The sequence below is a fragment of the Amblyomma americanum genome, chromosome 1 (genome assembly GCF_052857255.1).
Source record: "Amblyomma americanum isolate KBUSLIRL-KWMA chromosome 1, ASM5285725v1, whole genome shotgun sequence".
Lineage (NCBI taxonomy): Eukaryota > Metazoa > Arthropoda > Arachnida > Ixodida > Ixodidae > Amblyomma > Amblyomma americanum.
In genome coordinates this window covers 376,717,508-376,731,653 of record NC_135497.1, presented here as the reverse complement: position 1 = coordinate 376,731,653, position 14,146 = coordinate 376,717,508, and the positions used below count along the sequence as shown (strand labels likewise).

Below are 14,146 nucleotides of genomic sequence, written 5' to 3'. Positions count from 1 at the left end.
GCAGCTTAGCAATTGTTGTAGTGCTGTTGTGTTTGTTTTTGCTGCACGTTCAACCTCCTTGCCATAGGCCTTCAGCACCAGCTCAAACACCAGCTGCAATTCAGAAAACACCTTCTCAGCCGCTGTGTGTGGCAAGCTGTGCTCTTCAGTGAAAAAGAAAAAGAAGTTGCACAGGGTCGATTTTGCCTGGTCCAAAAAGCTGCTAAATCTGTCATGTTGGACTGTTGTCTTCTGAGCTGAACAAACATTCGCCGAAGGTCGTTCTTTCTGGCGGTGACCGCTACCATAGTCCGCTGTGTCAGCCCAGTCCATTTCATGTGGGACAGGCTCGTCGTCGTCCAGTTCTGAATTTTCTCTGTTTGCTTTCTCGGTGCATCCGTGTCTCAAAGTGCTGCCGTTTTCTTCAAGCACATCTGGGTGGCGGCGATATAGATGCGATCTGTAGGATGAAAAATTCGAGTACGAGTTCGCGCAGCCTCCTATGCCGCAGAAAACATTTAAGTTTGGCTCTGCACTGTGAACTAACCCAATGTGCGTGACAACTTTCGTCAGCTGGAACGAAAAGAATGGGCACCTCGGGCAGTACTTCGCGTCCATCGTTGTAGTCGCAAGCCAAAAGACCGCAAAGAGACCCCGCAAACGTGGTGTGCCAATTGCCAGAAAGCCGTAGTTCCTGCATATACATCGGAATCACATCGCATTAGGCGCAGTTGCCACCAACGGCCAGGGACACGAATAGACACGAACAGCCTCCTAGCGATAAAGCCGCTATGCATGTTTGTTGTTGTTTTGCCCTTTCATCATAATAATCAAATTCACTAGGTGCTAGAGCACCTAAGTCGCATTTAGTATAACTAAGTATATTTGGTGTAATTTTATTTTGCAATAACCTTAGCAATTGGAGTGTCACGTTGTGCAAACTAAGCTGGCCAAGCCAAGCCAAGTCACCACAGTGCTCAGCCAAATTGAGAAGGGCGCATACTGCCAGTTGCTGCACGTGCTCGAGGAACTCTACTTCGCGTCTCACTCAGCAACGTTCATTAATTTCGCAGTAGTACATATACGTACGTCACCATGACGAGCAAGTGCCTGGTAACGTTCCGGGAAAGGAATTTTGTTTTGCCCTTTGATGGGACGCTTACACGGCGCGGGCTGGTTGAGCGCGTGGGAGACCATGAGCTGTTCCGCGGCATCGACGTTGCCACCCTCATCTTCACGGTGAGTAATGGTGTAAACTTATCTACGTGGTAGCTCCGTGACAAGTCAGTTGCCGTTCTCGGGTTCTTTCGGGGACTGGTGCTTGTAGGCAGGTGCTTATTACATCCACGCGTGTAAATGTGTGTACCTTACTTATGCCTCGCACTTTTTTCCACAGTGAATTACGTAGTGCGTTGACAGTTTGCGTGTAATGTAAAGTTTAAAGCAATATCTCGGCATGCATGTGCTTCCCTATGCGTCATGCTCTAAAAATCTCCCTTTCAATAAGGATCTCGTGTCACAACGAAGGTCGGCGAATATTAAAAATGCACACCGGAGCGCGCCGCTTAACACTAAGGCAGCTGTATAGAGCATTTTTCACATATTAATGCTTTATTTCAGTCGCGAGGTACAGGCCTGTCTAGAGCGCTGGAGCGGTGTAGTGCGGAGCAAACAAAGTGAAATCTTCACTCAACCGCTGTCAATGCTGCTTCGCACCAGCGCAAGCATTATCTCTACGACCAAATACCAGCGTGAAAATTCCACTTATTTAGTGCGATATGCAGGCATTCCTGTGCTCTAGACAGACGTGCTGACGACTGCACTCGAAATACCCGAGGTAGAGGGAACTGTTGCTGGTGTTGCAGTATTTTATGGTCATTGCTCTTCTAACTTGACAGGTCCTGAATTGAGTGCGTAGCCCGTTGATTGAGGTCTCGTAATGCGATGCAGCAAGCATGCCAACATTCTCCGGAAAATAATGTGACACACTCATTTTGAATAGTTTAACTTTACATGGTTAGCTATTTTAGTATCATTCTCGTGTTTCCACAGATGTTCGAAGAAGATTTTAATGTTTTTGTTGACATACCTGAAGACTTTGAAATTCGGGACAGGGCAAAAATCAAAGTCTCCGAGGATTGCCAGGTTCGGTGAGTACATTTTCTTACCAGTATTAACTATTATTTTGTATATTTCAAATAATGCTGGAGGAGCATCATGCAGCAAGGAGGAGTGTCCAATTTATGTCTTCCACTGCAATCAATGGCAATCATAGTAGAAATGTATGGAAATGTTGGCCACAGTCTGTGCTCACTGTGTAGTATGCTCTTCTCTTCTTTTCTTATTTTAACCTGGCACTTTAGGATTGCGGATGTTCTTGACGAGCCCCAGCAAGCGGAGCAATCCCGTGTCACTGCCACATACAGCCTGCCAGCTGTACCAAACGACATCAAATTCAGTATAGAGCGCCACCAAAGTGGACAATACTTCAGAGCACGGAGCAGAGTTGTCCAATGGCTCTATCATGACCTCTGCTTATACACCATGTAAGTTATTTGCAAGACTTTTGGACCATGTAGGGCAATGTGGAGATAACTTGGGCTACAAACTTGCGTGGCCATAAGCCATTTTAACGAGAAAGCATGAAGGAGCTCGTGGCGCAGAAAATCCTGTGTCGGCATTAGTAGACATGAGCAAGAAATTTGAATTTGTTGAAAAGGTGGCTATGTCACACATAGAGCGACGGACTTGAAAAGTGAATGAAATTAGAAAACTGGTGATTAGAAGGTTGCAATGTGCCTGGAGCATCATTAGGCCATCCAGACATATAAACTGATCCATCGTATAAAAACCAGCGCTTACAAACACGGACAGAGGACGAGACGAAACGAACTGAAGGCTTTTCAGTTTGTTTCGTCTCGTCCTTTGTCTGTGTCTGTAAGTGCTGGTTTGTATTTGGTGGATCACCGCCAAATCGCCCACTCCTCAGTTCTGCATATGAAGTGGATGAGTTGCCCCGAAAGGAAAATTGCGGTTAGTTGAGAATCGAATCCGTGACCCTTGGGTTGCGAGTCAGACATGCTATTGGTATGTCATGTAGGAATGTTCAAAGGACTTGGTTAAAGAGGGCTGTAAATGTGTGTGGTTTAGTGTTTCACATATTTATTGTGAAAGAGCAAGCAATGTCCTTGCTTATGTGAGCAAGGGGAACTGCTGTCACGTCGTAAACTTAAAAGCAGAGCTTATGTGTCCTCCCACGTCTTGCACCTAAGACACTGACTGCATCTGAAACTAAAATGTCTATGTGAGCCTACAAAAGAACATCCTCACTGTGTACTGCCTTACACGTTTGTCTTAACTGTGCTAGGTACCCTGGCAAGCTGTACAATGAGGCTGCGCAAGCTCTGGTGTCCAGGTACCCAAACCTGGCTGACTCATCTGGCACCGGCTATGTAAGTAGGCAGCTGAAGCCCTTCAAAATAATCTTGTAGGGACAGCAGACTTTCTTAAATTAACAGGGCGGCCTAGGTGTTCTGAGTATAATAATAATGTCTTCTCTATTTATCAGTGGTAGCCGTACCATTTTCAATGACTCTGTTTTGGGCGCCACTGATAGAGTCATTCACACCACAGTGCATGCTGCTGGCATGGCTGGCTGATTCTCTTTCATAAAATACTATCTCACAAAAAAAAATGGGATAAAAAATTGTTCAGATATTTCCTGTGGTACGTCGCTAGTGAGCAGGTCCTCTTTCCCTCTTGCTGCAGTAGCGGGGCCGTCATGAGTAATACTTGTTGGGGGGCTAGTTGGTGCATGTTTCCAGAAGATGGTTGTAGCGCCGAAAAAGACAGCAAATTTGGCACACAATTTGATGCATGTGGCAACAAAATATAAGGTTCCTGTGGTTTTTTCTACCCCAAAGAAACTGGCTGGCTTGTGCGTTAAAACTGATCCCAACAAGGTAAACAAGACTGATTGTAAAAAGAAGCATGCAGCTCCGCTTGTTAAATGTGCCGTGGGAGTCGTATATCAGATTCCTCTCACATGCGGAAAGCACATTGGACAAACCGGCCGCTGTAATAACGACCAATTAGTGGAACATAATCGGGATTTACAAAATGCACTGGTTCTCATCTGCCACATCATTATAAAGCCTGCAGAGAAGAAAGGAAGATTAAGTGTGTGGCAAGGCTGAAAGAAGCAAAGGTTTTAAACAAGTAAGGACCAGACAGCCCGTGAACTGTTGCCGGCCTTCTATATTAAAAGAAGCTGTAGCGATTGTGTTAGTGCCCCATCTATCTCCATTTATAAGAATGAAATTGCTTTTTTAGATACACGGGCGTGAGATATGTGTGTGCCTAACCTATCTTTTATCCAGTTTTTTTGTAAAACCCTCGCGCGCATGTGTGGTTCTTGCTACCCATCTTGATTTGTCCTTATATTCATTCGCATTCGCGGTGAATAAATAGTTGGAAGTTGTGCCTGTCCCGTCTTGCTTGCTATGTGTTGTCTTTTTCGGTGCTACAGCCGTCTTCTGGAGGTAGTCATGAAGACTGTCGAATAGGACGGTGTATTAAAGGGTTGTACGAGAGAGCTTGATAATCCTGGCCCAGCTTGTCTGGTTTGCATTTGAATCGAAGGGCCATTGGTTGGCCTAGTTATTAGAGAACTCCAAGTGATCAAAATTAATCCAGAAACTCCACTGTGGTGCCCATCGTAGCTGATGTGTCGTTTCAGGACATTAAAACAGCAAAAAAGTTCGCCTCACAGTGAAAAGATAATTGGAAAACAAAGCTTGAATTACTGGAAAGGAACTCTATGCTGCAAATTTGGTAATGTGCGCACTACCATAAAAAACTAATGTCGGCGAGAGATCAGTGTGGGTCCTTTAGTGTTTTTATGCTATCAAAAATGTGCTGCAATAAAATATGGAGCAATATCTATAGCTTCTCATGAGGTATTGTTATGTCCATGGGTGTTTACTGGTAGCTTGTGATCAACACCATCACTGTTAGCATGTATTTAATTGTACTGTGATTGCTTTTGTCAGTGCAAGTAGTAATGCTTGCATTGTGTGAAATCTTTTAAACACAGGACTCTTGGCGAGAAGCTCTCCGCTTCAAGGCAAAATATGAGCGGAGAAAAATCCGTATCGAGCAGAATGATGGGGCAGATTCTCCACCGTCAAAAAAAACGATGAAAGATGGGAAAGTGGCCACGGTTGGCGGAAATGCCCTGCAGCGTGTTTCGAGGCCGTCTGTGGTATGCATTTGGATTTCATGTAGTCATTGTGCTGAAGACAGCCTGGTGTGCAGTGTGAAGTAGGCTCCTTTTGCTTGCAGGCAACTGCACCAGACGGGGAGGATGAAGACAGTATTGCTGGCCACATCGAAGGAATGAAGTCGGCAGTACAAAAAGCTCGGCCAGACATGGCTTACATAATAGATTGTATGCGCCGAACATTTCCTACCCGAAGGAAGTGGATTGGATCCGAGGATCCATCAGTGGAAGTGGCAATAGAGAAATTTCCAGCATTGGCCATGAGCTCAATCGTAAGTTCAGTAACTAGACCATCAGTTAGCGAAGCAAGGAAAAAGAAATTTTCTTTTTCTTTTCCTCTTTTGTCTTTCTTTCTTTCTTTTAATCCTTTCCTTTTTTTGATTTCAGTTGCGGTGCCTGCACTTTGCATTCCATCTTAGTGGAGGCGAAATACAAAAGTGTGGATATGCTGTGTGACGTCAGTGCATGTTTAAGGACCTCAGATGGTCTAAATTGTCTGGAGCCTTTCACTACGGCGTCCCTTATGGCCTGAATCGTCTTGGGACGTTAAACCCGCTAAAGCAATTAGGCGGAAGTGGTCTATATGTGCAGAAAATTCAGCTCAAATTTATTTCTCTTTGCCTCAGTGGAGACCTGATTGAATGGCTCGCACTGTTTGAATTTCAGAATACACCTAGGGTTGGTTCAGTGTAGCATGCCCTGATTCCACATTCTGGTCTTTTTGTTTTTGTTGCTCGACTTCTGCTGTTTAGTCGTTTATTTATTGCACGGTTCTTGTATGTGCTTCAAGTTGGTACTACCGGTGTTTGCTGGTGACAGCTGTTACATGGTGGACACTGAAGGGAAATATCGAACTAAGCAAGACAGTCAGGATATTCGTCAGGGACCGTACTTATACTTTCGATGCACTGAATAGTACCTGCATTGCAGAGAAAATCCACACAATGAGAGTCCAAAGATCATTCCACATTTAAGCGGAGATGCCACAGGAAAAAAAAAACAATTTTAAATGGTCCACCCAGAGCAGTGAAATTTTGTGTGCTTAATACTGCTTTTCTGCTCTTTTCAGGACACTAATTATTTCTCTTGTAGTGCACACTTTTGCTCAGTGTTGCTAACAGGCTTCAAAAAACAATTTGTGTAGGTTTCATCTTACTTGAACTTGGTTATAACTAGAAAAAGCATTCGCGGGTGGTCCAACTCGCTCATCCATGGTAGATGAAGGCGGCAGACACAACCATTTTGTTGCAGCTTCTAATCACATGATCACCATGACGTCACACACGGTGGTGACGCCACCAAAGGCCAAAGGTTCTTTGCGACGGCAACTATTCCCTGTTGAATCTCTCCGTAACCAGCCAACTTGGGCTCTCTCCTTACTGGTGGCAGTGCTCGGCAAAGCCATCTACCGGTTGCGTGCCTTAATTCTCAGCCACTGTGCCACTCAGCGGGTAGTGTTATAAAAGCTCGGAGGGCCTATATAACACTACTAGGAAAGTTGGAGCCAGGGGAATTTCCGAGTTGTACCTGGAGTAGTAGAGCTTTTGCTCTAAAAAGGCCCTTTTGTGCGCATGCTTTCTCATAGAAAATGTTCACTGGGAACTACCAGCGGTAGCTTATTTTATAGCTTACTAACTATAGAATGCAGGGAAATAGCCCTGATGTGGTCATGGAAGTTCCTGGTGTGAAAAAAAAATTGTGATGTTATTGTTATGTTTTTTGGAACTCATTACTGTTGAATCGTTTCTATACACTTGCATTGGAGATACTGCAATTCTTAGGCGACATCTGAAGCTACACATTGTAAAGGACACATTTGCCAAGTTTCAGTGCGATACGAAAAGTGCAAGTACCAAAAATTCTGGGCGGACTTCGAAAATTTGCACCCAGGATCTTCTGTAAGTCTCCATTCCATATCACTGTGAAACGTCGCAGATGTGTTCTGTAGAATGTGTATGTGTAACTTGCAAATATCTATTCAGAATTTCAATATCTCTGCTGCAAGTTTAGAGAGGCTTCAAACTACACTAATCTAAGTAATGATTCTGAAAAACAAAAGGGTAACATCATCACAATTTATTTTTCCCATACTAGAAAAACTTTCATGACCAAATTTGAGCTAGTTTCTGGCATTCTACAATTATTAAGCCGCAAAATTAGCGGTTGCTCTTCGTACCCAGTGAAAATTTTCAATGTGAAATCGTGCACAAAAGGACCTTTGTTTTAATCTTGTTAGTAACACTGAGCTAAAAGTAATCCTTCTACAAGGAAACTAATTATTGTTCTGAAAAAGGTAGAAAAAAACAGTATAAGTGCAGTTTCATTGTTCTAGGTAGATTAGTTAAAAAGATTTATTTTAGTAGCTTCTCTCGTTAAAGTCCCCACGGAAAATGAAGCACAGTGACAATATTTGTTTGATGCATTTGTAATGGAGCTCTACGGCCAATGAGAGGTGCCACCTGCCTGCCGGGGGCAGTGGTGCATCTCTTAAAGGGACACTGAGACGAGCCCTATAATTTTTTTTTTTAGCAAAATCTGATAGTTCGGCATTTCATGGCTTTGTTTCCACTTGTCCGGGAGCGAAAGATGCATTTATTTCAAAGAAATTTCGATTCGAAGTTGAAAAAGTTTATCCCGCCGCTCTGATTCAAACTCGAGAACTCTTATTACGTCAAGGAGAACTCTTATGACGTCACATGACGTAGAGACGTGAAACGTGACGTAAACGGAGACTCAGTGATTTCTGGCTGCTAGCAGTGCGGTCTAGCAGCCGCCGAAATGAAAGCTACTGTCGCCGCACGTTGAAGGTATCTATCGGGAGTCGCTACCGTCAATTCGTTTACGTTTGCACTGGCGTCTTGTCAGCGTTGCGATGAATCCCGTTCCCGAACCCAACGACGTAGTTCTCGCAAAAACTCCGGCCTGCATTTCAGCGACCTCAGCCCCTACAGAGTGTGCGATGCTTTTGAGCGAGCACGGTTAGGTTAGGCGCCGGAGGGTTGTTTCCCCCTTCCTCAGTGAGCAACCGTTGCAAACTAAATAATAAATATCGTAACCCCAGTGCGGGGAGTCTCGAGGGGCCAGGACAAGGTCGGCGCCTTGCGCCCATCGGAGGCTGGCCAGGGCTTTGGGGCCAACGGATTGCAATTCCTTGAATGGCGCGATTGCACGGTGCAGCAGGTGGCGTCGAGGTCTCCCGTGGTTGCAAGGGCCAGGTTATTTATTTATTTTTTTTCCACAAAAAATGGATGGGTGCTCAAGGGCTATTGCATTTAAAGTTGGCGGCTTGAAACTAAAGCCAGCGCCCGACGCTTCAACGGCTTCCGCTAGATCCAACGGGTCCACTGGATCGGTCTCTCTCGCCCACTTGCATGTACCTTCATATGTGTACTGTGAATGGATTAAATTAGCTGAGAGCTCGAAAAGAACAGCTCCGCCCAACTACCGAAGCTATTGAATTACGTCACAACGCGCACCTCGCCGCGGAGTTGAACAAGTCTAGTCTGGTCGGGCCGGCGGCGGCTGCTGCACTCGGCGCGAAATAGAAACATGCTCCAAGTCTCCCCGCCAGTGCGGTCAGAGTGCGCCGAAGCCGCCGAACGCGTCCGCGGTCAAGCGCAGTTGGAGTATAGAGGGTCTCGCTTTGGTCGACGTGACGTCGCCTTGCAGCACGCGCGCGCGTTACGCCGGAGCATAAACGCGCCTTAGCAGAGCCTGCGCTTAGCTGCTAACCAATGTATTCGGTGGCGGCATCTATGGGAGCCACTGAACCCCTCACCCACGCACTGAAAAAAAAAAATCCTGTGCCGAAGATCGGAATCGAACCAGGGCATTTGGCGTTTGAGGCGGAGACGCTACCACAATGGCTCAAGGTACTACCATCAATAAAGGCGCATCTAGTGAATGCACTCTTACAATGCAGAAATATCCGCACTTTCGCTACGTATATCCTGGCCTAACAAAGCTAGGCCATCAGCAATTTTTCTGAACTGCCTTGTACCTTGTCTCCCGTCCCTAACAAACGATTTCCATTAAGTAGTTCGATGTTGACTGGCACAGCTAGGAACGTTTCGTCGGGTGTGTGTGCGAAGACACAAGTGCTGCCTTGTACGATCACCGACCATCGTGCCATCATATTTTTTCATCGACCGTGGCGATCATCTGACAAGCGTTCACAGGCTCCTTCGAAGGTTAACTAGCACTGGAAGTGGCACTTGGAGTTCCTCTGCTGTTCGGCGCTTGTAAATCGAGGCGCGTCAAAAACAAAACCACGGGGCACGCAAAGCTCATAGACGCGCGAAGCGCCATAAATCGAAACTCTCCTGGCCGCCTGTGGCGCCACCAAGCATCGGTTTTCTTTGCTTCCAACATTCATGTTGTCATTTGTCTGCCTTCCTTGGGTGATAAAAGTCCACTATCGGTTTTAAAACAAAACGTACTTCAATATTGAACCGCGCAACCTGCCTTTGTCAGCCTCAGAGATTCGCGGCTCCATGTACGAACGAAAATTCCTCGAAGGTGGCGTCTCTTGTCCTATGACGTCACCACGCTTGCGCTTGCGAGATTGACCTGTGGCGACGATACCTGTATTTTGTTGTTGCTATTTTCTACCTTACAAGTGCTTTGTTTTCAGTAAGAGCGGCGTTTTTATAATCAGGAGCTGGTATTCTATCGATACAAGCCAAGTTCAATTTCTCCTCAGTGTCCCTTTATCTGCTGCAGTGCGCAGCCATGAGTGGCATGAGAACTCAATACGATCTGTGAGACTAAAGCAGGGAATGGCTGAATATGTATGCTTTGCTTTACGATTGTATGGTAATGCTTTCGCACTCATGCACATAAGTGGTCTCTGCCGAATTCTTTCTTTGCTTGGGAGCTATGTAAGCAGCCTGCAAATTTCTTTTCGTGAACTTCGTAACATGGCAAACTGGGTGTTATACCTGTGCTTCCATGTTTTATTCTGTCCTAAAGCAACCGATGTGCTACAGTTCTTCATTACTGTTATTTTATGCTCGTATTCTCCATTTGTAGGCCCAGCTGGAGTTTGAGCTGATCACAAGCGTGCCAGTCTTGGAACGGCTTGAAGAGGCCCTTCAGCGCACAAAAGAAAAAATTGTGCATGCAGCTCGAAAGAAGCGCCACCTGGAAGGCTTCCTTGAAGACTTCGATGCCCGCATGGATGGCACTTCGGAAGCTGCAGTATATGGTACACATATTATACTGTATATTGTCGGCATATATATAGCTTATCGTATCCACTTGTGTAGGGGCTCCACTCTTGTAGACTGACAGACTGAGGATATTACATGAAAGTGGAATATTCCCACAGTTTTTTCGGCCACAGTGGAACCCAGTTTATGCATCACCCATTTCTGTGACGGCCACAGATAAATACTTTCCCTATTTTGAGTGCATCGGTAAGGCCCAGGCATGTGTAGCAATGAGCAATGTAAGCTTTCCAGTCGCGCTTTTGTTCCTTGCAAAGTGCATTGGAAAGAATATGTCATTAAGAGTGATATAGCCTAGAGTACTATGAATGTTGCACTATGGTTTGAATGTCCGAACTAGGAAATGCTACCAAAGTCATTTAAATGCTTACTGCTCATAGGAAACCTGTGCTGAAGTTTGTTGTGTCGACCACTACATTGCAATACGCAGCCTAGCAGTGCTCATAGTGCTTCCTACCTGCCCTTATTGCATGAGCTTCCACTCATTGTGAAGGCCACACTAGGCGAGCATCACTAATTTGGTCTGCAGGGACTGCCTTCTGTGGCTATGCTGAGCAGGAAAGGGAAAGACGGGTCTTTGTTTAGTGAAGGCTGGAGAACTGAGGAGCAAGTGTCATTCTGCAGCAGAATAAAGTCCCGAAGAGAACGGGGACTAGGGGGATCAGCTCGCATAATAAATCCCCCCGCCCTTTTTTTTTATGAGCCACGCAAACAATTCTTAGATATGGCTGAACCAGGCCCTAGCTCTCTCTCGCTCACCTCATCAACTGCGCACTTTAAGCGGGATTCACTCGAGAGAGGATTCTACCCCTATCGAGCGGGGAGGTGTGTACACATCACCAGAACTTGACGTCCTTGGGCGCCAGCCCGGGGGTGCCTGGCCTCTGGGATATGGGTCCTTTTGCTTGGCCAGCACAAAAGCTTCCTCGGTTGGAGGGGGTAAGCGGTCATTTTGTTGTAGTTTTGGGCCATAATATTATTATAAGAGAATTTTGTTTCTACAGGTCTGGGAATATTCACTACAAGCACAGGAGCTGCTTTCTTGTGCTTCGGCACACTCTAATATAGTCAAGCAAGCTATTGACAGCTTGTCTCGAATCTGCTCTTTTGAGGTCACGTAATCACGCATTTAAGTTTTAACAAGCTAGTTGAAACGGTTGTTGTTAGCTGGGTTCCCCTGTGCGGTTATCACTTCATGCTGAGGCAGTTTTCTAAAAAAAAAGAAATGGTGCATATTGTGGAAGCAATGCAAAGAGGAAAAAACGATGCAGCTAAACTCGAAATACCATATGCACATAAGGTTGCTCATGAAAAAGAAAATAGCTGACAGACATGGTATACAAGTTGTGTTTGCTGCTGCTCAAAAGCTCGCCCAAATTTTGTTGCACATTTTGTGCTATGGAAGAAAAAAAGGGCCAAAAAGTTTGTGCCATGTTGCAGCAGGGTTGTTTATGAAATTCTGTTGACCTGTGGGAAGGCCAAGTAGGCCAACGAGTAGGCCAACGAGGCACCTACGTTTGTGGTCGTTAACATGTACAGAAGCACATTTATTACAGCATTGTGGCCACGGATGCATGTGGTAAAGATTTAGCACCAGAAATTTGTTGGAAGCTTATGCATAAAAAAAAGGAAATGCACTAGCGAAGTATCTGTACAGCTCTTAAAAGCCAAATTGTGGGTCTTGAAATTGTATGCATGAATGCATACTGTTTACAGCTGTTCATTCTGCATGTGTGTTGTTTTTTTATATTTCCTCACCTGGAAAACAAATTGCATAAAGCAGATAAAGTGGGCAATGTGTGATGCCTGTTTGTCTTGCGCTGGCGCTTTACTACTACTTGAAACTATGAACCATCTTGCCTGACAGCAAGCTCCGCTACTACTTTACATTCTGCCTGAACTATTGTTCTTGGTTTATGTCTAGTTAACCCCAAATTGGCAGCTATCACTTCAAGAATGTGTTTGATATACAGGGCTATTGCTTAATTTGTTATGCCTTCTAGTCTGAAATGTAGCAGCGCATTGCTTGGGTAGTTAGTGTGGTGCACCTTTTATTTTAGTTATCTCCAATGCAGCCATTCTGGGATGTCAACGCACTTTCGTTGATGCCTCTTGAAGGCACTAATATAGTCTGCATGCAGTAAAAAGTTGGCTGGAGCAGGACCTTGGGACTGAAGCATATTGTAACAAGCAATAAAGATCAGAATTTATTTTTCATTTAATTTTGGTGCTCTTTTTATGTCTCCATGTTTCATGTCACTGTATTTAAAATTCATTCGCCACTCTTTCAGAGACAACAGTCACGGCAGCAGTATGCCTGTTGCCAAGCATGGTGAAGGAAAGAGTAGAGACTTTCGTCCGCCCATTTGTAAGTTTTTAAAACCGCATGTGTGAGCAGCGATGTTTTTTGGGATGCTGGGGGCATGCAGTTCTTTTTTCTATTTGAGAATGCATTTGACATTACTTTTGTTTCTTAAACAAGTTAAACAAATATACTGTGTCAGACTGAAGAAAATAAATACACAGTATTTGATATAATAACATAGCTTTGGATACTAGCCTTCATATTCTTGTTACATGGAAATTTTCAGAGGCTATGTAGTCCAGAGGCTTAGAAATTCTCAGTTGCTATCGAACTCGAATCAGGTGTGCTGCTACAGTAAACTCTATCACCATTGAAGGATTCCATCTCGCACTGAGGCATAGTGGCGTCACTATCGCAGCCAGTCATTGTTCAGGCATCCAAGCAATTGACTTATAAATGACCTGCAGAGCAGCTGACTTGGTTTGAATGCAACATTTTTGCTTAGGTGGCCTATTTAGCTAATTAGCTCTAGTAAGCCACCTTTTAATATGTATTAAGCATTGTGGAGGGACAAGCTTGCAAATGCTTCCTTTACATGCAAGGCTGGAGGTGTCTGAACTTGAGATTTCTCGAATGATTTGCAAAACACTCTTTTCTAAAACTTGCGTGTGCGTTTGTTTTTTTACAGGATCCTGCAGCTGTGCACTATATACCAACTGTAGTGCACAGAGGAGGCATTCTGACAACGACAGATTTTTCTGTTTGCCTTGAGAAGATTTGCATCAAGGAGACAAGCCTGCTGGCGGCAGTTGCAACCCAGATGGCCTTGTACTGGGCATTTAATATAGTTTTCGATAAAAAAGCACAGCGGTCATTTGACTTGCTGTGCAGGCTCATCAATGTTGACAGTGGCCTACGGCCAACTCCACTTGTGCGTTTGGCACAAACTGTTTTGGGAAAGTGAGTGAGTGAAAACCCCGCCGAGTATCCTAAGGGCCGTTTTGCTGACTCTGCCCTTTGTATAGTTTTTGCACGTTTCTTTCGAATCTGTTAGTATGTTGAGTGGGCGACCGGTTCTGTAGCCTTCTGCTGCCGCCAGCGCGACGGCAATTTCCTCGGCCTCCGCTGCGCCCGCGACTTTTGCTGCGGCGCTCGTTAGCATTCTTCCTTTGCTGTCTACGACTACCAGTGCGGCTGCGTGTTCTGACCCGCACGGGTAGACGGCAGCGTCCGTGTATACTGTGTTTTCTTCCGAGGCTAGCGTTTTCTCTACGTACTCCGCCCTAGCCTTGCGTCGGTTTGCGTGAAGGTTAGGGTCCACATTTCTCGGTATGGCCTTAACGTTAAAGGTTT

The 14,146-nt window shown here is 45.2% G+C and overlaps 1 protein-coding gene across 1 annotated transcript; it reads left to right on the top strand.

Annotated features, from left to right (window-relative positions):
• The first annotated feature begins 1,918 nt into the window (after positions 1-1,918).
• LOC144122256 (uncharacterized) lies at positions 1,919-14,091 on the top strand. Its single transcript, XM_077655800.1, has 8 exons — positions 1,919-2,129; positions 2,343-2,525; positions 3,347-3,431; positions 5,075-5,242; positions 5,323-5,532; positions 10,292-10,466; positions 12,780-12,856; positions 13,482-14,091. The coding sequence occupies exons 1-8, from the start codon at positions 1,993-1,995 to the stop codon at positions 13,755-13,757; spliced, it is 1,311 nt and encodes a 436-aa protein (XP_077511926.1). The 5' UTR covers positions 1,919-1,992; the 3' UTR covers positions 13,758-14,091.
• The last annotated feature ends 55 nt before the right edge of the window (positions 14,092-14,146 follow it).